This window comes from Python bivittatus, unplaced genomic scaffold, assembly GCF_059951505.1.
Source record: "Python bivittatus isolate LINGU-HERP-01145 unplaced genomic scaffold, Pbiv_v1 ctg000480_np1212, whole genome shotgun sequence".
Taxonomy (NCBI): Eukaryota; Metazoa; Chordata; class Lepidosauria; order Squamata; family Pythonidae; genus Python; species Python bivittatus.
The window spans coordinates 81,843,495-81,867,520 of record NW_028277075.1 but is presented as its reverse complement, the minus strand read 5'-3'; the positions used below and the strand labels follow the sequence as shown (position 1 = coordinate 81,867,520).

Below are 24,026 nucleotides of genomic sequence, written 5' to 3'. Positions count from 1 at the left end.
TTCCAGCAGGTTTTACATTTGCATCACAGAAGAAAGGCAGAGAATCCTCTTTGTGCCATCTGTGCAAATGCTTTGAGAATTCAAGTTCAAGCTAGCAACTGCTGTGGAAGTTAGCACTGCTGCCCTCCAGATGTTTTGTAGTATACGTTCAGCAGTTCACCATTAATCCTGCCAACTTCATGATATGAGCTGATTTGGGAGAATCAGAATGCATCTATCAGTAGAACCGACTTCCCCTTTCAGTTCAATCTCACCCATCCCAATCTGCTATAAAGGAGTCATTACAGAAATGTATAATGTCTCTTCCTCACAAACATCTGGCTGTAGGACTTCTTCTATATCATTGTATATAGGATTATGCTGTTTTATATGTTTTGAAAAAAACTAAACGTAACTTTACTAATGTTCCAGTCAGTATTTTTTTTTTATTGAGTCCTCCTGGATTGGGCTTTTGATCTGATAATAGATATTACCTTCACCTTTTCTAAATCCTGCAAAAAGGAGTTAACAGTACCGATTAATAACAGCATCTCAGCAACTATTTGGACCTTCATGTATGTTATACACTAATCTACAATTTTCCATGTCTGCCATACATTTATTCTAGCCATGACTTTAACGAATCCTTCAGAGAAAGTATTTCCTTAAGGTATTTCTTTAAGATTTTTTAAAAATATTTTTTATCCTGCAAGTTCTGCCAACTCTTCTAACTACTGGCTAGACACTGTAAATGTGAACACTATGTGGTATTTATGTTGTAAATCAAGATCATAGCTTGTTTCCATGCAACAAATGAAAGTTATCATCTATATATCCTCTATGTCTTAGTGGCATTCCAAAATTTTTTTAAAAAACCCTTTTCTTTTTCACAATATGGTTTTGAAAAAAAAGCATAGTATTTTGGGTCCACAATTATAATCCCATATGAAAAATAACATCAGCAGTTCAATGTTCACATGTTATGTGGAACATGTGATGTGAAACACAGGCAGTCCCTTTTCTTAACATCTCCACACCTGGCAGAGTATATCTCAAGAAGAGAACTGCTGCTGCTGCTGCTGCTGCTGCTGCTGCTTAATTGTTCTGTCCAAGAAGGCACTAACTCTACAACTTGTTCCTTCTACAGTATTTTACTTTTTTTCCTTTTCCCTTTGATTCAGATGAGCAATGTAGAGAAAACCTGAGGTTCCTTCTCAGTTCAGAACAAATGACCATCGGTAAAGAATTCATTTAAGAAGTAACAGGGTTGACAAAGCCAAAAGGAATTTATAAAAAAACTAGTACTCTTCTTCATAAGACAAGGAAATAGATCCCTAAAAAAAATATCGTATTATAGAGGGACAACATTATGCAATTATTTATTAATTTACACTACCCTGAATCATTATTATTCTGCCCGTTATGAGGTATAGTCAGTCAACTGAATTAGTCAGCAGTGGTGGGCTTATGTAGCATAAGCAAGCTGTAGCACTCTTATTGAAGCTGTGTTTGTTTGTTTGTTTGTTTATTAAATTTATCTCTGCCCATCTCCCCTGATGGGAGACCCTGAGCGGCTCACATAACCCATAAAACAATAAATATATACAGTGGTACCTCGGGATACGAACTTAATCCGTTCCGTGACTCTGGTTGCAACTCGAGTTGGTCTCAAGTCGAGGTAAAGTTTCCCATAGGGTTCAATGTAAATCTGGTTAATCCGTTCCGCCCTCCGAATTTGGTCGCAACCCGAGGCGAATTTCCCCATAGGGTTCAATGTAAATCCGGTTAATCCGTTCCGCCCTCCACCCGAATTTGGTCGCAACCCGAGGCAATTTCCTCTTCAGAGCCTGACTCCCGCCAAGCCTGCTCTGCATTTTCTTTGGAGCCATGCTAACACGCACACCAAAAACCTTCACAAAACACCGCAAAACACACCACGAGCCTCACCGAACATCTCCTTGCTACTGCGACCTCGCCCACAGGAAGCCGCGACTGCGTGACAGCAGGGAAAATGGCCGCGGATCCGGTTCGTAAGTAGAGGCAAGTTCATAACCCGAGGTAAAATTTTCCTGCCGAAGCTGGTCGTAACCCGAAATGTTCGTTAGTAGAGGCGTTCGTATCCCGAGGTACCACTGTATAAAATTACCTAAAAGAATACTAAAAGAAAGAAAAGGTCCAAGAGGATGATGGTTTTCAGAGCTGCAGCAGACAGGCCCCTAAGGGGCTAGCCATCCCCACTCTTGATGTCTTCCCTCCCCACCCCAGGCCAAGCGGCAGAACCAGGTCTTCAAATCCCTCCAGAAGGCTAGGGGCGAGGGGGCCAATCTCACCTCCGGGGGCAGAATTTTCCAAAGGGCAGGGGCTACAGCAGAGAAGGCCCGCCTTCTGGACCCCACTAGCCAGAGCTCTTTTACCGAGGGGGTCCGAAACATGCCCTCTCTGTGTGATTGAGTGGGATGGGGTTGAAATCATGGGGAAGAGGTGGTCCCTCAGGTAACCTGGTCCCATGCCATGTAGGCCTTTAAAGGTGATAACCAACAACTTGAATTGGACCTGGAAGCAAACTGGTACCCATTGCAGCTCACGGAGCAACCGTGTTATGTGGGCCCTTCTTGGGGCTCCAAAAATAGCCCATGCAGCTGCATTCTGGACCAGCTGAAGCTTCTGGATACTCTTCAAGGGTAGCCCTATGTTTTGCTGGGTTTAATTCCATTTTCATTTCTCATTGTGCTCTAGAGAATCTATACTGGGATGGCATGTTTACAGGGAGGTTGAGACTGAGCAAGTTGCTCCCTGGGGCCTCATAACACTATCAGGAACACTCCTCCCCAAACTAAGTACTTACCACTGGAAAACATCAGAGCTCAGACTGCTCTGGGGAAACCAGATGGCAGCTGCTGCAGTTGCTTAGCTTGGTGCTTTTCAGGCAGACTTAGCCTTAAAAAGAAAAGAGGAAACACTTTTAAAAACTAAATAACACTTCTGGCATAGGCATTATGTCGAACATGGCTAGCAGTGATATTGGTATAAAGATGACTTTGTTAATTTGAGAAAAAATGGAGATTAAATGTGAATAAAACTATATATAATTAAAGGACACTTCAACTTCTTTGCTGCTTTGTTATATTTTTCAAATGCTTATTTCCCCCCTTTTAAATATGTTGATCTTAAAAAAAGAACTTCATTTTTTCAGTGTTTTGCTCTAGTAGGTCTGGCAATCAACAATTATATATATATTACCTCTTGTGGAAAATGGACAATTAAGTCACCAGAAGTAGTAATTACAATACACACTAGAAATACATTGATTAATATAATGCCATTTTTAATGCTGCTGCTAAAATAGATTTGAAGGGAACTTTAAATATAAAGAGTTCCAGGCTGATTCAACAAGTTCCAATCACAAGTCCTCCTACCATAATTTAAGACTTTCAAAAGAATCTGTGTGTGTGTGTGTGTGTGTGCGTGTATTTAAGAAACATATCCTTTTCTGGCTTCTTTTGCTGCTTGTAGTATATAATATCTCTAATCTTAAACAGTTCTCTAACTTCCTTTCCTTGAACATAATTATTCATGGCTGGTGTGGGTCTTCCGGGCTGTGTGGCCGTGTTCTGGAAGTTTTGTTTCCTAACGTTTCGCCAGCATCTGTGACTGGCATCTTCAGAGAGCAAGAGCACAGACAGGAGCAGTTCTCTCTGTGCCCAGGGTGATGTGACCCTTTTGTGGGTATTTATAGAGATCTGGGGGGGGGGAGGGGAAGAGAGAGAACTGCTCCTGTCTGTGCTCCTGCACTCTGAAGATGCCGGTCACAGGTGCTGGCGAAACGTGAGGAAACAAAACTTCCAGAACACGGCCACACAGCCCGGAAGACCCACACCAGCCATTGTATTCCGGCCGTGAAAGCCTTCGACAATACATAATTATTCATGTTTAAAACTTTGGTAATCAAGGAATGGGAGGAAAAAAATCAGAAATCACAAACTGCTTAAATCCTTTCTGAACTTCTAAGGTAAGTGTTGACTAAGGACTTGTGATGATAGATATTTATTCCTAGTATTGGAATGGTATTACCCTAACAGTTGAAGAATCCAGTGCCAATTCAACTTGTAGCCACTTAACATCTTTTGAAGTCCAAATAATACAAGGTAATCATTTTAACTGAAAAGCATAAATTTATCAATGGCAGTCTTCCTTCCCTATGGAAAAGGGGTCCAAAGAGCAGGAAGGAACTAGATCATTTCCCCCTCCTATTGTGGTCCTACTTCAAATCACCCTGCAAGAATTTATTTATACTTAACTAATTCTAAATCACTTATTAAAATTACCACTAAATGCTGTATAAGATATGTTTTTCCTCAAGATTTCTAGTGATCTACATTTCTTCCATCCTAATTTAGAATATTTAGCTCTCTTTGTACAGCCTGATTACCTAAACCATGGTTTATCTAATTAACCCAGTCTTTTGAGTTTTCAAAACACACTGAACCACATAGGGTGAGTTCACACAAATGTGGTTGGCTAGTTTGTGGTTCAGTAGATCATGCAATGCCAGCCTTTTCAGCAGCTGCCTTTGGGGAGCTGCATGGGACTAGGTTATCTTATCTTTGGATTCCTGTTTGAAATACTTGAGGGCAGATTGAGGGTCTTAAAAATTAACAACAAAAACCCAATCTCGGAAATCAATTTTCAGTGTTCTGCATAGCCATCCAAAATGCAAAGAATGCACACTTTTGGTCATTTAAGCTGTATTTACTTCAGGAAAGCTAACCAGGCCTTTGGCTGTGTTCCTATGGTTCATTGCCACAAATGCAGCCCTTCAAATTGAGTTAATTGGGTAAACCCCAGTGCAGCTCCATACATGAATTGTATGGAGCTCCACTATAATTTCCCTCAAATCCGAACTTACCGGGCATAAAAGCTACCCCTGCCTGACTCAGAAAGATGTCCTTTCCCCGAATAAGAAAAGCCCACAGAGGGCATTTTTCACCTCAGGGCAACCTTACTCCACATTACCTATTTGCACGGAGACCCTCTCCTGCAGGGGTCATAGTTAATCCCCACCACCCCTCCAGAAGCGACGTAGAAGCTGCCCCTCCCTCTGCTCAACTTCGGGGACGCTGCAAAGTGCCATCTGAGGGACCCGAAGTCACAAAGCTTCTCGGCATCACCTCGGAGGCGACTGCATGCAATGCTCTGCAACTGGGGCACCAGTGGAGGGGGAGGTATCCCTGGGAGAGGCACCCGCCTCTTGCTCTATTTCTGCGAAGCATTCGTCTCCCCTCTCCAATCCGCTTCGGTGGCTCCTCCTCAGCTTTTCCACCTATGCCGCGGGCGACAACCAAGGGACCGGCGCCCAGTCGTGGCGGGGCGGAGGAAAAAACCGGGAAAGCCAAGGAACTCGCGCCTGACCTCAGCACTGGGAGCGGCCGCCCAGCGGCTCACGCGGCTGACCAATAAAAGCGCGCCGAGCGGCTCCGGCCGTCGAGTGCCCGCGGCCGTCGCTGCCTCGCTGCTGACTGAGCGCCTCGAGGTCGCAGCCCGCCCGGCGGAGGGATTTGGCTTGGGGTCGGGGTTGCCGGGGAGCGGAGAGCAAGATGCTGTTTTGGCACACGCAGCCGGAGCATTACAACCAGCACTCGACGGGCAGCTACTTGCGGTGAGTGAGCCCCAGCGAAGGCAAGCAGCCGCGGCGGGCCGAGAGAGGACGTGGGATGTCCGCGATCCCGGGGGAAGGAAAACTTAAAAAAAAAAAAAAAAGCTCGCGCGGCGGGGGGAGCTATTCAGTCGGCGCTGCAGCAAGTTGGCAACTAGTCAGTACGAGCGAAAGCGACTGCTGCGGAGAAACCATCATCCGCTACTTTTGCGAGGCGGCGCGGCTTTGGGGGATCGCTTCGAGTTGGGTTTGGGGTGTTTTAGGGGCGGCTTCTGATGCGAGGGGCATGGGGTTGGCTGAGGGGATCTAATAGCGCGAACCAACGCGTGTATTCAGGTGTCATCCTTAGAGGGAGTGACTCCTGAGCTTTCGTAGAGGCGCTGGTGGGAAGCTGTCGGCGTCCTGCGGAACGAAGAGCGGGGAGCGCAGATTTAGGAGGAGCGAACCTGCACGGAGTCTCGGGGACCTCCCGTTGGTGGTTTGTACCGCTCTGTCGGTCCAGAACGCTTTTCGGGGCATTGGCTGCATTGGCAACGTAAACTCCTCTCCGCTGTAAAAGACCTTACATCATAAAACGAACAGTGGGGAAACACCAAAAGAACGGAAAGATAAAACATAAATTGAGGGACTGGTTCTGTGAAACTTTATGCAGATATGTTAGTTAAAAAGGATCAAACCCGTTTCCCGAGAATAGAACTGTACGAGTGAAAGATCCAATTTATACATGAACTCTCCTTGTGCGTCTTTGTTTGGGGATGACTTCCAGAAAGTTAGAGTGTCTGAACTGGTTGATTCCATCCTGGGAACCCGTTTGCCTGCGGTTACTCTCTGAACTGGGAGAGCGGGATGTATCTAGGCTGTTACACACTCTGTGAACTGCTGCCTGTTCTCTGTGTAGTGGAATGGATTGGGATACCTGACGACCATCCCTGTAGTGGATAGGTGATGAATATTTGAAGAAGTGAAAATTATAGAAAAGCTCTGCCAGTTACAGCTCCTATTTCATATAAAGAGTATGGGTTAACTATTTCAGATCAGACCAATCAGATTAGTTAAAAGATGTGTGACTAGGGGAACTGATCTGTAGTGGCGCCTGAGCATGGGAGGATGGTACGTAATTTAATTTGGATTAAATAACCACCAGTCTGGGATTGTGTGGTTCCCCCATTGTGTCGGTCAAGTATGGTATTTAAATTGTAAGCTGTTGCCTGTTAATAATAAATATATAAATAAATAAATAATCTCATACTTTTTTTCCCCTCAGTACCTGTTGTGGGAGGATCATTACTGTAGTCAATGTTAAAATGTTGTAATATACAACCTTGTTAAAAGATTAATATATATTTATTAAAGAATAAACACTTTCACTAAATGCCATCCTAAGTTGGCAGGAATACCCTTTCACTACCCTGTAGGTCTCTTTTGTGTGTGTGTGTGTGTATGTTTTCCAGTCAGTGTTTGACTCCAGATGACTGCCTGGACAAGTCCCTGCAGTTTTCTCAGCAACGTTTTTGGAAGTGGTTGTCACTCCCTCCTTCCTAGGTCTGAGAGAGAGGGACTGGCCCAAGGTCACCCAGATGGCTTCGTGCTCAAGGTGGGACTAGAACTCACCATTTCCTGATTTCTAGTCTGGTACCTTAACCACTACACCAAACTGGCTCTCCATATAGGTCTCTATAACTTTGTATATACATATCTACAAAGGTGTGGATTTTAGTTCACCATACCTTTATTAGAGCTCAATAAATAATGAACTCAAAGGAGCTTTCAGTTTCTTGAAATTCTTCAACAGAGATGTGGTACCAAAAGCAGGGGTTAGGAGCAGAAGCATTTAAAAATTAGGCAAGAGTTGTAGCCATATGGTCTGTCTCAGTTTGTTTCAGTTTCTAAGGTTCAAAAAGGCTTTGTTTTTCCTGCAATTTCTTATGCAACTACTGTATGTATATAGACACTCATCATGCTAGTCCTTTTTAGAGTATGCAATGTTATACAAAGCACAGAAAACAGGCAAGAAGTAAAAAGGAAAGGAAAGTAGGAGATAAAAGAAAAGGAAATGTAACTGAATCGATGTTACACAACACCATTCGCTAAACCTTTCCATCCCATTGTATCCCTGCAAGTCATCCTTGCTTCAACCATCTCTCTGGCATGTCTATAGATCTTCTGTGACATTTTAAAAACAAAGAAAAAGCCAATTTTAAACACTAAGAAAAGTGTCCAAATTAATATGGCATAAATGTTTTTGAGATATGGTCTGTTCCTTCAGATATGTGGAATCCCTTTGATAAGTGGACTGTAGTCAACAACACTTTTATATAATAAAAGATGCGGCAAGATGTAGTCTGTTGCAGGAAAAACAAACATATTCCCCAAACCGGCCCTCCTCAACTAGATGTAGAGTGGTAAAAAAGGAAAACTATTGGCTATACTGAGTAAAGATGCTCAGATGAGGTTGCCTGAAGTTAATCCATTTAATGAACAAATTTGGAACACACAAAGTGTTCTTTCAGAAATGTCAAGCATTTGCAAATATCTTGCAGATTTAAAAGACTGTCTAATGGTTTGTTAGATGTATGACCTCAACCCTGCCCCTTCTCCCCCCACCCCTGCCTATGAATGATGAGTAGTTCCTTTAATTCATTTTACTTACTGGACTTGATGAATCCAGTTTTTTCCTGCTTTATTTCTACATTAGTCATGTTTTACTTAACTGTCTTTAAGCAAAAAGGACAGTGAACAGTGTAAGAACAAATGGAAGGTCTTCATTTGAACCCTCTAAGCAGCAAGCCATAAGTGGAAAGGCCCTTTGTTTGTTTGTTTTAATATGATTTGAATGTGGTTAGGAATAATATTTTTTAAAAAATGTATAATTGTGCATGCTGTTTAAAAATCTATTGTTTGGCAAAATCTTTTTTAAAGCTAACTAAAATGCCATAATAAGTAAACAAGTATTCAGACTTCACAGAACTCTTCATCAGGTTGGATAGAGCTGAGGTAAGAAAAGCAAAATTGGTTGAGTAAATGCAGATTCACAAATCATACAGGTTGTTTGATTTTGTTTCTGTGTCTGTGTTAATTCAGTCATGGTACCTGACTTAGGTGGTCCTGAGAAGCCACTCACTAAATCTTGCTTAGAAGTTTTAATGACATTATCTAAGGCATAAGGCAGTGTTTCTCAACTTTGGCCACTTGAAGATGTGTGGACTTCAACTCCCAGAATTCCCCAGCCAGCATGGCTGGCTGGGGAATTCTAGGAGTTGAAGTCCCCATATCTTAAAGTTGCCAAGGTTGAGAAACACTGATCTAAGGATTAGAATGTGTCTCAGAAGGTGGCAGCACCTAGCCAATCTGCTCTAAGATTGGAGCTTAGCTCACTACTTGGAAGAGAGACTTACAGGGAATACCAGTCGGTAGGCTAATGAGAAAAGGAAACATAACAGAGGAAGGCAGTGAAGCACCAAGAAAACCTCATGCTCCTATCCATGAAGTCACCAGGAGTCAAATGTGACCTAAAGGAAACTTTACCAAAGGTTAGAATATATGCTGCTTTTAAATGAAATCTGAGACCTGCTGCACGGCACCTTGCGGACTCTAATCTAGTTAAAGCCTGTGAGCATTTGTCTAGTTGATTTGCCTAGTTCAGGAGCCAGTCTTCTGAAACCTTATCAACTAGTACAGCTTTTCCCCACTTGTTGTCTTCCACAGGGGGTACACTACAATTTGCAGATTCCCCAGCCAGCAGCACATCCTGCTGGTTGAAAAGTCAGGGTGTTGTCATACCTACCTACCTACCTACATTTCATGCATCTGAAAGGTGCTAGTCTGGGGTAAGTAAATAATTGCTGCACAAATGTGTCTCTTTCCTAATGAAACAAGATGGTGATAATGCCACTTTGGGAAGCTTAACTCCCAAGAGGCAAATACAAATACTTTGGAATTTGCTGAAGCCATATAATTGTAAGGTAAGGAGCCCTGCTGTGATCAATGTCATTTTATAAGCTTGCTGGGCCTGTCCTGCTAAAGTTGCTATTTCCATGCATTAAGAAGACACAGTGCATTCAACCTCTCTCATCACTGCTGACCTTTGTTAGGAAATGCCTCACTTAGTACACCTTTCTGTTCTGTGCAATTCTGAAAGGCACAGGAGTCATCTCAGAGAACACCTCTGCTAGGCCAGAGGAGAAAACTATGATTGTTTCAATCTTATGTTTCAGTTATTATGCTTACCCATTGGGTCCACAGGACACACAGGCTAATCATGATTAGCCAGCATGTTGTGTGGACCCAGGCCATGTGATGTTTATGATGTAGTATATTGTGCAAACCCAGAAAATCAAGTGAATTCATTCATTCATTCATTCATTCATTCATTCATTCATTCATTCATTCATTCAACCATGCATGAGCAAGTTGTGTAAGACAGCTGTCTTGCCACCAAGGTGAATTTCAAGCAGGCTTGGTGGAAGCTGATGCTCTTTGTGCAGTCCAGTTCCGTGTGATTTTCCATACTGCTTATGCTGTTTTCAAATTGTTTGTTTGTGCAAAAGACAGTGAGTCAGTCTTTTTAATGATGCTGGTAGAATTAAATGTAACAATATTTTGTGTTTTTGTCTCTCTACCATTTTCATACCATCCAACCAGCTGTTACCATAAGTTTATAAAGTGACTGTTGGTGTAGAGAAGGCTTACCTGCATTATTTATGGTCAAGATATATTTCCTTCAAAAGGACAATAGTTTCTTTTAATCTGCAGCTTAAATTCACAGGAATCTGATGCTTCCTTGGTTTATACAGTAAGTCCTAGTACACAAAATAAGTGTCTTTAGCTAACTCCACAGCCCTGCTTTCTTGAATAACAGACTATATAATGGCTTTGCAGAATGTGTGAACCGAACCCCAAGTGCTCACTTGTGAATAGACGTATATAGAATTACATTCTTAGTCCCTACTTTAACGTTCTGGAGAAGAGAAGAAGAAAAGGGAAGTGGGGAGAAAAAATTCTTAAGTTTTTTAGTTTTGACTCTAAAAAGAAACCAGAAGAAATTGGGGGGGGGGGGGGAGAACTGGATTTCTTAGATGGGCTACTTTAAAATTAATGCTTAAAGAAATGGGGAAAAAATTGTTGAATAAATTATGCAATATTTTGCCAATGATATGCAACATTATATGAATGAAGATATGCTGTATTTTTTTTTGTTCTTTTGATTCTAATATATGTGTACTATGTCTTGCGCACTAGCCATGGAAGCAGTGAACCTGAAGAGTGAGCATTCATTTGGCAACCAGTTTATATCTAGTGCATGTTATTCTGTTTTTTCAAAGAAATGTTCTCTAGCCTGGATTATTAGTCCTTGTTCAAATCAGTAGCAGACTAAAATTAAATGCTGCATTATTACATTTATTTCCTGTATTTCTACCACCTAAATAATATTGCCAGCAATATAATTAAATTTTTTCCTTCCTAATCCTTTGATATTAACTTTTCTGATCAAGAAGATATAGTGTAGTTTCAAATGGATTATTGAACATGAAGTGGACATTCAGTTTAAATGAAGGAGATTTATCCTCCCATTGTTCATCTACGTCCTTAAATTCACTGGATGTTTTAAAACTAGCATTTTCCCACTGGAATTGAACTAAGCATAATTCTCATTAATCAGAATCAGGTAAAATGGATGGGTACATGGGAAATGGAGTATGAAGGAGATAGCTAGATAGGAGACCCCTATCTAGATTTAGGCTTCTAGACAGAACTGAAATGTAAGGATTTGAGTATGTTGATTTTGGAAAGGGGTGGGGCTTATATTCCTTTATTTTTTTTTCTGTCCTCTTTTTTTCACCTGGTTTTGTAATACTGCAGATAGCAAGTCTTCTGGGAGGGTGAACTATGTAATTTTACATTGTGCAATTCTGCTACCAGCCCAGCCCCTGGGATGGGTGAAGCCTATAAATCTAAATCTTTCAAAAACAATGGATAGAGTTTACTGTAAGGGATCTCCATAAAAGAAATGCAAACATGCTATATAAAATGGCGGGGGGGGGGGCGGAAGCAAGAGGTCACACCATCTGGAAAGCTTTCCAACCCCTGGAATGGCAGTCTCAATTTAGCTCTGAAGTATGTAAAGATGGTGTTTCACTGAGGAACCTATTAAAGGCATGCTAATGATTTTCCAATGCTTTTGCCAGTAGATAATAGGGAAATGTCTTCTACTACTTTCTTGAAGGCAGAAGCAGGGAGTGCTCAAACATTATCACTTGTTTATGTTTTCAAGAAAGAGAACATGCTTTTGTGCCACTTGGAGTGCCAAAGTATGACATTTTTCTAGCATAAGTGCATCTCCAATCCTCTTTATCTTTCAATCTGTTCTGCACTGAGCACAGATTTTCTTGTAAGAAAACATACATGGGCCACGAATCTATAATGCATAGTATATTTTATTACTGTTTTAGAATGTGTAAGTTGTAGTAAACCAGCCAACATTCAAACTACAAGATTCAACTCATCTGGAGGGCACCAGATTGGTGAAGACTCATTTAGTCACTACTTCACCCTGGTTCTTTGACTTAATAAAGGAAGGAGATTAAGTGTGCTCATAATAACCACTCTTTTTACAAGACTATTAATATTCAGTGCTTTTACACATTCCCAGTTACATTATGGTAACTCTCTACACTGGGGTAGTGTAAAGGCTCTATATAGCAGATCTGAAGATGAAATGGTGGTCATCCTTAAAATAAGATTTGAAGTAAGGTCTTCCCAGTATACCTATTCAGCCATTATGATAGGTTATCCAACTAGAACACTTAGAATGTGTTTTGCTGGGTTTGTTTAGGTTCTTGCTAACCTAAATTCTGTATTGTGTTTAAAATGTATTACTTTACTATCTTTGACACAATTATTTCAGCAAACTATAAAATAGAGACATAATATTGCTAGGACATTGTCAGAGTTACCAGCAAAACTGTCTACATCTTCATGTTTAACCCTGCAGCTCTCGTGCCCTTTACCCTTTAGCTTTCGCCCATAAAACGAAATGGCATTCTCTCTCAGTTAAGAACTTTTATCATGTTTATTATCAAACAGATATGTTTAATGGATTCAGAAGTTTTTTTCATCTTCCTGCTGGTGAAAAGTGAATTATTAATCTGTAAAGGCACAAGACAAACACCTTCTTGCTTTAATTTTCAGTTGATGTTTATGGATTGCCTTGATAACTATAGATGCGGTGGCATCTAAAAATGCTTTTTCTCCCCACATGCACAAAAATTACATGGAAGACAGTTGACCTAATGCTGCATCTCCTGAATATTTAGAATCAACAACAAAAATCAAGCCCAGTAAATTAAGTGAATTGGACTTGTTAGAAAAGTGAGAAGTATATTTTGATTGCTTCTGCTTAGAAGAAGGCACAATTTTTGCTTTGTTCATTTTTAAAAGGGAATTGCCTTAGACTAGAAACAAATATGGATGCAGTATAATTAGTTTTAATACTATAAAATATCACTTTCCTGAAACCTCATATTACATGTATATTCCTCAACTATAACTGAACTTTTCATTATACACACTCTGACTTTTTAACTTTGGGCATACAATATATGTTCCCAGTCTCATGACTGGTTAAACAGTTTTAGAATGTGGCCCAACTTGTTTGGAAATTCTAAATTCTTGGAAAATCTAATTCTGAAGAAGGCCATGGCACACCACTTATGTACTACTGCTGAGAAAACTACTTGTACAGTCAGGGAAGTCACCAGAAGTTGAGCTAGACTTTAATACCAACTTTTCTTGAGTACACCAGAATGTGAACAGGTAATAGATTTCTCCTGCAGCCAGCAAGCTATATGTGTATCCATTATCTGGTATCGTTAACTGAATATGAGGTTCATGTCTGAAATCTATCACACATGCGCACACATCTTTGTACTTTGTTTTTTATGAAGGGGGTGATGACTGAATCACTTGGAGTTGGAGAACAGCTGTTTTGAGCTTGGGAATAGTTTCTAGGAATTGTGGTTTCTGGAAGGATAGACTGAGATAAGTTTCCTAGTTCTTGGTGGGAGGGGTTAGGTATGAGGAGGTTGTATGCTGAAATAGTTCTGGAGTGTCTTGTCTTACAAAGAACAGTTGCATAGATTGAAGTATGTTTGGGAAAATCTACCTCCTACTTACCATAAGTCCTTTATTTTAAGAAAACTATTTTCTAACATGATCTGCATTCTTGTCATAACATCTTTCTCATAAAGATAACTTTAAAACAACATCTAGCTTGAATGCTTTAGTTCTCTTCTTCCTCCATACTTTGTGGATAGATTTTCATTAAGTTTTCCAAATTGCTAACTGACCCTTGCAGAAATGAGGTTGACAGTAATAGGAGAATTCAGGATTATATTTTTGAAATAAAAAGTATGACTTTACAGAGGATACTAGTGAGTTTTACTACTTGTAATAACTGAATGAGCCAGTTTGGTGTAGTGGTTAAAGCATCAGGCTAGAAACTGGGGGACTATGAATTCTAGTCCCACCTTAAGCACAAAGCCAGCTGGGTGACCTTGGGCCAGTCACTCTCTCTCAGCCCTGGGAAGGAAGCAAGGGCAAACCACTTCCAAGAAAACCTTGCCAAGAAAACTTCAGGGACTTGTCCAGGCAGTCTCCAGGAGGGAACAACTTACTTGAAGGCACAAACACTTACACACCTGAATAGAACTCAAGTAATATTTAACTGATATTTTGGTGATGGCCAAAAAAAAAAGTAATTATGTATTTCATGTTTCCATTATATTGCTCCCTCCCTTTCTCTCTATCAATAGTTTGGGTATGTATATACACATTATCGTTCTGTTTCTCCCCCACCCTTTTCTCAACAGTAGATTCCATGCATGTAATGAAGTGGCCTGGAGTCCATAAAAGCTTATGCAGGAGCAAACTTCTTAAACTTTAATATGCGACACAGCTCCCTGCTGTTTTTGCTGTAAGAGACTAACATGGCTCTTTCTTTAGAAAGTAATTCAGTCTGCATCTATGAATGTGACAGAATATATGATACTATATTAAATAAGATTACTTGAAAAACAGTATTATCACAGCATATATTTATGTATCCTTTTCTTTGTATATCATATTGAGTTTAGTCCACCAATTTCAATCATACAAATTTGGTAATACTGAAATGTATTGAAATTGACATCTCTTTTGTTTTTGACAGGTTAACTTATTCAAGCAAAATGAATGTTTCACAGAAAAACTACTCATGGAGTATGGGTTCAGAGGATTCTGCCTTTCACTCCATTGTAGCTGTGCCATAAAAAGGTAACCCACTGCTTACTAACTTTTTATTTTACCTTTTCAGTGATGTGCTTGCACTACCATTCTTTAAACAAGAAGAGCCTCAGCTTTCCCCTGAGAATGATGCAAAACTCCCTCCATTTCAATATGTGCTCTGTGCAGCTACATCTCCTGCCATAAAGCTTCATGAAGAGACTTTGACTTATCTCAACCAAGGTAGGACCAACACAAAATTGAATGGACAATTGTTTGAATTGATCTTTGGTGATTTCAAGACTAAACACAGCAGGCCCTAATTTGGTCTGAAGGCTGTTAGTGCATGGCTGGGGGACCATAATCATTTAATGTACTGTGTCTGAAATGTGCCACAGTGGAGTAGAATTATATTTATTTGGGAAGACTCTATTCTCACTACTTTTGTGTTTGAGGTATATTTGACTAATGAAAAAATATGATTACCATTTGCAATGTTGTACTTATTTAACATTGGTTCTTCTGTTAAGGTAGAAAAAGAGGACATTTGATGAGAGATTGTAGATTTTGCTTTGCTTCTACTAAGGCAATACTATATGGTTACTGAATCTAGGAAGCAAGATACAATAGAAAAATGCAGATTGTATACCATGTAATATAGAGATTCTGCTACAAAATGCTGTGCAGTATTCAACAGTCTTTCCCAGCAAGTTCCCTCTAGATGTTTAAAATTAGTATCCTCAGAATTTCCATCCAGCATAGACATCAATTTGGCCAGGAATTCTGAGAGTTGTAGGCCAACACATCTGGAAGACATTTGTGTTGGGTGCACATTGTATGGGTTGGAGAATGTAGTGTATGATCCTGGGCTTCTTACAGAAAAGATGGAATACCGCAATGAATATTGAGACTTGGATAGTGAATGGTTTGTGGAAAAAGTGTGTTTGTACAGCACACAGTTGTTAGGTTGAACTTGCGTGTTGTTGATAGCTTGTTGCATGAACCCAGTCAGTTGTATTTTATTCAATATGCTAAACCAAACAACCCACATGATTTGGGCTATGTTTTGGATTTCAAGGGAGAAAGATGCTTTGGAGCATGTAGTACTTCTCAACAACCCTTTGAAACAGCTGCATCCTTTCATGGAATTGTATGGCTGCCCAGACCTGGGAAAAGACATCTTGGGTTTGAGGAGTTGCTGACAAGTGCTAAGTATGCAGCCTCACATGCTCCAAATCATCCCTTTCTCTTTAAATTCCAAGCATTGCACAACCCTGGACATTTCAGTTTAATATGAAGTGAGCCCAATCAGCATGCTATACAAATCCAGCCAGTTGTAGTTTATTTAATAAAACACAGACCTAGAGTAATATGTGAACCTAATTCTAGAGTAACTTTAAATAATATAGGAACTGTCTCTATAAAGTCAAAAGTTCTTTTTAACTATAGATTCCTGGTATAAGGATATTATGAAATAGTGAATCAGCTCCATTAAAGTGTTCTGGTTGAAAAGAACCCTGCTGTTTATCTCGTGCACCTAGAACGGCTTGTACTACAGAAGAATTGCTGTGGATAGAGCATGATATCCGCTGATAGCATCAGGAAAAAGTTCTACCCAATACATTATATGTGGACTCTCAGAATAATAACTATTCCCAGCTCTAGAATAATCTCTATATGGATTTCATATGATGTTCAGATAATATTGAACACTGTCAAGTGACAACAGAAGCATATTCTAATTACTTAATATTAATTGCACTTTTCTTTAAGGGAAATCTTAAAAAACAATTATTGATGTTAAATGGTCCACCCATGAAATCTCTGATCTTTACTTAGCCAAAATAAACAGAGTGCAAATATTTTCCATATTTCAAAAATAAGGAACTAAGACTTTCAAAAGAATTCCAGGAAAACTCAGACTTTATATTAACAGTTGTTTTTGGGTCATTCATCACTGAAGATACCAGTTAGGCAATTATTTGCATGAGCAAACACCACAACACTGAGTAGTCATAGGAACTTCATTCTTTCCTGTCATCCAGGTCTCCTGTGCTTAACACACAAAGCTAGTCCTAGGATGGGTAAATAGTATGCTGAGGGAGGATATCTTCAGAGTCATGCACTTTTCCCAGTTATAAACTATTTTTGCAATGTTGTCAAGGTAAGACAATCCCCCCAAAAGAAGAGTAGATCTCTCAAATTATAAAACAAGACAAAATCCAGCTTTCCTACTTTGTCAACCTAGGGTTTCCAAATCTATCTGAAATCATTCTTGGAGGTTTCTCTTTCCCTAATAAATGTGGGGATATTTCACACTTGTGTTTGGATATATGTATCTACGTTATATATTTGCTAGAAGCCACACTTCAAAAAAGGGCAGGGAAAGTACAATGCTAACAACTGAATTAATAACAACCGATTAAAATTAATTGCCTGTAGAGTAAAATCTCTGAGTTGAGTACAACTTCTAATGACTTCTGAGGCATGTCCATGTAGTACTGTATAGTTATAGTGGTCTGCCATTGTTTTGTTCTAGGGTGATTTTTCAACTTCCCTTAAGTTGGTCTCTCATCCAAGTACTAGGCTGGTCAAACTCTGCTTAGATTTGTCAAGTCAGCTAAGAATGACAAAATGTAAAATAAGGTATTCCATTTATAACATCAATGCCAATCATTTTCTCTGTAGTAAACACGGAAACATATTTTCCCCTTTCTCCTTCAACTAGAAATAGCAAAAAAGGAAGAAAAACAGATTAGAGGTGGGTGGAATGGGTCACTACACTGGGAAGGGAAGGAAAAAGAAAGGGAAGAACATAACTGGATGGAGATGAGGTGAGCAGAGGAAGTAACTGATCAGGGAAGGAGTCTTGTTTTGATGTTACAGGGATAAAAAAGATATTTCCAAGGAAATCTTGATTCCTGGTGATTTCATGGACATGTCCTGTAGTTTTCTTAGCAAAGGTATGGAAATAGTTGCCATTTCTTTCTTCTGGGAAGACTTTTCTACTACCCAATTGAGCCTAGAGCTCTACGGTTCTATGGTGCCCTCTTGTCCAAGGACTAATCAGGCCCAGCTCTGCTTAGGCTTACAAAATCAGCAAGTGGATTACAGAAAGGATTATATTTTCTGGAGAAGCAACTGCTCCCAAGCAAATGTGTCCATGTTCCTCCTCAGTAAAGTCAGCAAGTGATTGCTTCACTGATGTAATTGGGCTAAGACTTTTAATGCAGAAAAGATATTGCTTAAAGTTATCTATTTTTCCTGAATAAGGAGCAACTGTTGAGTTGTATTCATTCATATTTACCTTGCCTGAAATTCAAAATTTCCTGTGGAAAGGAACAGTTCTATTAATTACTGGAACCAAAATATTAATGTTCAGTTCTCTTTTATTAATGTTGATGACAATGCTTTAGTAAGCTTGTTTGAGGCACAAAATGTCATTTGTAAATAAACATATTCTGTTTTTAAAATGATCTGTTACTGCTTTTAAAAAATGGCATATCAATTGGATATTGAAATATAATCAACATTTTTATTAATGAAAGTAAGTTAATTTTTGGTAGTAATATCCAAACAGTTACAACTTCAGGGATTCAAGACACTCACAGTTTAATCCTCTACATGGCTCTTTAGAATTATGTCTGTTGGGTTCAATGGGCCTTAATTCCAGATAAGGGCTATAACTTTTCAACTTGAATTGCTTTTTCATCCTAGCTAACTCTGGGTAATACACAAACACCAAAGATCAGTTCTGCACTCTTTTTGATTTGATACAAGCACTCAGACTGATCACCTATGCGTCAATCTTATAATCACAATTTAGTGTGGATGAAATATATTCTATTCTACAATGGGATTCAGTTATTTAACAAAAATAGTTGGGACTGTTTTTTGAACATACAACCAGGCATAACTATGGGTCCAAAAACAACTATTAGCACCATTATTACTATATGTTTACATAGCTCTTATGTCATGAAAACCAACAGTAACATAGGCAAGCACTGCAGTAACTAACAGTGCCATTAGGATTTACCAACAACAATATTAGTGGGGCTAGAATAATATTTTGGATATAAGGCCAACTAGGTATTATGAAAATTATAAAAAATTAACTTAATCTGTGTTTCACTGGATTAAAACCAATGTAGTCCTTCATTCTATTTCCTCATTTTCTCCAAATATTGTTGGAAATTAAGCCCCAGAGGAAAAAGTCCATCTCATATCTCCCAGAGTTCTGTTGATCTATTATAAAAAGGTGTATTATCTTTTTTTAAAAGACATAAAAGCTAAAGAGCCATACTTCATGCATCTTGTAGTTCATTATTTACATTTTCCCTAAACTTAGTGCTGATCAGACATCACTGCATATCTTAAATCTTAACATTAAAAAATTGGAGAAGAAATTGTTCATTCTCTCCACAGCATTAATCATCTGGTAACCTTGTCCCCATCCAAACTAGCATCTAAGTTCAGTTATATCTAGCCAGAGATTAATATGTCAATTATCATTTTACTCACCATTTCTTAGACTTTTTCTTGACTCTGGGATACCCTTTATGAATACAAGAAAAGGAAAGAGTGGGAAGTTTGGACTCTGACAAGGATCAGAATGCCATAAGAGTAAAAATTAATTCCAATAAAGGGAATAGGGACATCCATAGTAAGAGAAGGAGTAGCCTGGCCCTCTTCCATCACCCAGGATTAAAACAATAAGAGGACTTTCTTTTTCTTCTCCTACCAGAAAGAATCTAAATCTGCAATTGTTCTTGACTTGCAGGGCAGGAATCCTATGGAAAACTGGATCCTTTTCCTCCCATGAAGATCATCATGGCAAATAAAAAGCCAAATTAACATTATATAGATCAGTGGCAGAACTGTTGTTGCAGTTCATGCTTCTTTCTCTGCTTTCCCTTTTTGTATCATGTCAGTTTAACTGAACCTCTCGACTCAGTCTTTGTAACATCTATACAGTTCCAAGAAAATTGTAGGCTTTTTATTTATGTGCTTCATAATAACTTCGTGCTGTTGAATGTACTGTCTGTATGAACTTCTGCACTGTAATCAGAAGAAGGCAGAAGTTCCAATCATAAATCATCCTTACAGCAGAAAGATTTTACCATATAGTACTAGAAATGTCAACCAACATGTGCGCTCTTTAAATCTGAGGTCCTTTACATTCAGTTCAAAGGAACATTTGTTCCAGGAACCCTCAGACAGTTATTTCTTTGTCATAGTGTAATGCATACAACATGATGTATTCATTTCCCAAAAGAAACAGGCTGTCTATTTTAAAATGGCCTTTTCAAAGAAATTGCAGGGAAAGTATTATCTTTAAATAATATAACTTTTCATACAGAGTTGGAGACTCCTTACATAAAAAGAGAGTTCTACAAGGAGAAGGCTCCTTAAAACATTAAGCTTTTCCCACTGTGCAGAAAAATGGAAGCTATAGTTACAGTCATGTATCTTCTGGTTGTATAACAATCTATTTCTAAAAGGTGAAAGATTTATATGATCTGAAGAGAAACCGTTTTTTTTTCCTGTTTCTGAGAAGATGTGTGTAGGATTGCACTGAATATCAAGGATGAAATATCAGTAGGATTTTCAATAAAGTGAGGAGTTTCTAATTTCCCCTCTGATGGTATTCTTGCTATATGTGTTGCTCAGAGAGGTTCAATGAAAAAAAACAACAACCTAAAAATAATCAGGAGTTCTTAGTTTGTTACTTAACTGGGCATCAATAATGCAATATATTTTGACTGCAGATGAACAAGATTTCCACTAGGTTGTTAAATTAATTCACACTGGACTGTGTTTTGTTCTTTGACATGGGTAAACTGTAGGAACCTTTGTGATCTGCAAAATATGCTTTTTTTCTTAGAGTTATTTGAGAATCCAGCTGATTATTAACCATGCCTTATTAAATAGTTATGGCTTAGAGATGTCAACTCAGTCTCCTGGAACTGGTTTTACTTCACTTTGCTTCTGTGGAGATGAGCAATGCTTCTAGTTCCTGATATTTGTTGATTCTTGGAAAACACAACTTGTGCCTGGGAAGGGTTCTTTTACAGGCTATATAAATGGGCAAGGGGACCATTGTTAATCAAATGAGAAGGAACAATATTTCTCCCCCACACACACACACAAAGCAACTCAGGTTTTGAGAAGGAAAAATGAAATTCATATAAAGAAAAAGGGTGTAGGAAATATATATAGACAAGGAGATTTTAAAAAGGAGGAGTCTTTGATTTTTAATAATAGATACAAACAGAAAATGACTTAACTTAGAAGGTTCAAGTACAAAGAGCCTAGGGTTTTTTTTCCTGTTTGTTATGAATATAGTCTTTACTGACACTTCTTATGAGTGTAAGTAAAGTGAACCATAGTTTTATTAGACTGTGTAAAATAAAACTATAGGTTAGCGCTTGCCAGGAATAACTGGGATTTAAGAATGTTGAATCTGATGACCATGGTGGTGTATGTCACATAACTATCACTACTCAGCCTGCTGATAGGGACTCTGATTGTAGAAAATAAAGTACAACTGAAGCATAATATACCAGTGCAGCTTGTGAGATTATACTAATATAGTACAGGCTGCTTCCAAAATTTTCAGCCAGTCTGGCCAAGGGACCTGACATCCAACAGATCTAGAGACCACCAGGATGGGAAAGTTGTTCTGTTCATGAAAGTATCCAGAACTTCAACCGGAAAAAGAGTGGGGTGACTAACAGTTGTTAGCTTTCAATCATCACATCAAATATTCTGATTAGTTTCCTATTCTGAAATAACCAAAGATTCACACAAATTGTTCTCAAAGTTATCTGATTAAGCCCTTTAGTCAATAATCCATTTGTGATTTAAGAATTTAGAAACACTGCCTGACTTGAAGGTTTTAGCTCTATTTACCTGTTACAAAATTGAAATAACTCCAACTCTCACTGACATTTCTCTCTTGCAGACATTTTGAAGGAGAGAAGCTTCCTCAAGTATAGTTGCATTATAAGGCTTATACGGAAGTCAATATGCACACATTTCTACATAGTAGGTTGGCTTTTCTCCTGTAGGCATGCAACTCAACATGCAAACCTCTCCAGGAGAAAGATGTGACTGGAGCAATGTTGGCATATGTATGTTAATTATCAAGAGCAGTCTCACGGAATAAGCACTCCTAATTTCATAAGACATAAAAAGAGCTTTTGTGGAATACAAGAAAGCATAAATACTATATGACACCCACTGATAATTTATTGACTATAGAAATGGTACCATAACTTTTGGTTTACACTTTGCACTAAGCTTTGATGGCTGATGGGGTCATTCCTTGTTTTAAACCATAATTTGTTACTTGCTTATTGATTGCAACTGTGGCCTGGTATGATATTTATACAAAGATGCATGGTTTGTGGTTTTCTAGCTTTTTATGACCTGTCTAAGCCTCCATAGAGTCTACTGTAAGATCACAGTGGTTAAAAAAAGGTCAAAAAACAAATCATGAATTGAAAAAACATGTCATTTTTTTGCCTCCTTTCTGGTTGATTCAATATATTATAATTCAGACCAATCCAGGATTCAATGTGATATGTGAACAGATATACTGTAGTAGTTGGTACAGCAGCAGCTAACCAAAATAGGAGAGCTAATTTAGTGATTTGGGAAACAAATATTTTAGTTTGGAAGTCTATGGGTTTTATCTCTAATTCCTATTGTTTTTTAAGGAGCTTTTTCTTGGGAAGATTTTATCCTAAAAGGTGACAAAAAATAAATATTTTTTGCCTCTCTACATCCAAGATGCTGTCATTAGCAAAACAGCTGTTAGTTTTCCTCTGAGCCTTAGAAATTGGAAGTGGGGGAAGACTGGAGGCTCATTCATTAAGCCAATTTTTTTCCCAATCCAGTAATTCCAAGTTTATGAGGGAGCCTGAAGTTCTGTCATAGTTGGTGGTGGCATTTGCCATGACCCTAACCCAAACAAGAAAGAAAAAAGCTGCCTTTTTTGTTGTTATTATGACATAACTTTCAAACATTTTATTTGTATTTTATACTGCTAGTAGGCAGCTTTTTTGCCCTAAGTGTTCAAATGTACTGCTGTTTTATTTATGAGGCTTTTAATTGCAGGCAAAAATGGCGTTACTTGATGCAAAAGGCTCATAAAAATTCTTTTGAAGACAGGTGGAATTGCTTCATATAACATAGTTTAGGAACATTGTGAACCAAGCTGATTTTACTACTTTTTTATTATTGTGGAACCACACTTCATATATATTATAGCCTGCTTAGTAGTACTGTATGAAAGCCTTTTGCTCTGGTCTGTCTTGACCTAGCGTCAGTCCTCTCTCAGCTGACCATAAAAAATATTACAATAATATATTTCCCAGAGCACAAAGGCACAGATAAGCAGATTTATTGTGGCAAGTCTATGACCTATTACAAAAGAAGTCCAATGATTGCAGTGTATCAAATGTGAGCTCTATTTATACCATAGTCAATATTCAGTTCCTTATGCCTTTTTCCCCACCCATTCTACTTAAACGACTAAAAGCTATTTTCTTTTGAACAGATGATACAATATCCTTTTGTTCCTTGTTTTGGTAATGGCCTAATATCAGGCTGTTTTACTTTTGATTGTGTAAGAATTAACTTTCACACTTGGCTCAGCTTGTAAGAAAAGGTGGGCTATAAATACAAGTAGTCCTTGTTTAGCAACTGCCTCGTTTAGCAACCATTCACAGTTACAATGATGATCAAAAAGTAACTTTATGACCAGTCCTCACATTTACAACCTTCACAGCTCTGTAAAGCAAAGGAAAGCTGAAGTAAGTTCATAAGCACAGTTGCGGTTTCACTTAGCAACCAGTTCACTTAACAACTAAGTTGCCGGTCCCAATAGTGATTGCTAAATGAGGACAACCCATATTTAATCTCTTTTCAGCATTAGCTGAAAAAGGAAGGGGCCTAAAGGAAATTGCTTGTTTAACTCCTGTGGTGAGCTGTTTATCTGAATGTACTCAGTGATAGCTTCAGCTGTCTGTTTCCAAGATTGAATCAATTACTATATAGTAATAATGACCAACTTACATGTAAAAGCAAAACAAGCACACCTGGACAACCTATTGGAGAGTCATTATCA

At 38.8% G+C, this 24,026-nt stretch overlaps 1 protein-coding gene across 1 annotated transcript in view; it reads left to right on the top strand.

Annotated features, from left to right (window-relative positions):
• Positions 1-5,423: 5,423 nt before the first annotated feature.
• Positions 5,424-24,026, top strand: part of TFCP2L1 (transcription factor CP2 like 1) — a 44,342-nt gene continuing 25,739 nt past the window's right edge. Inside the window, exons 1-2 of the mRNA XM_088146420.1 lie at positions 5,424-5,635; positions 14,982-15,133. Of these exons, the coding sequence (XP_088002546.1) occupies positions 5,574-5,635; positions 14,982-15,133 (214 nt within the window). The 5' untranslated portion in view covers positions 5,424-5,573. The remainder of the gene's footprint in view (positions 5,636-14,981; positions 15,134-24,026) is intronic.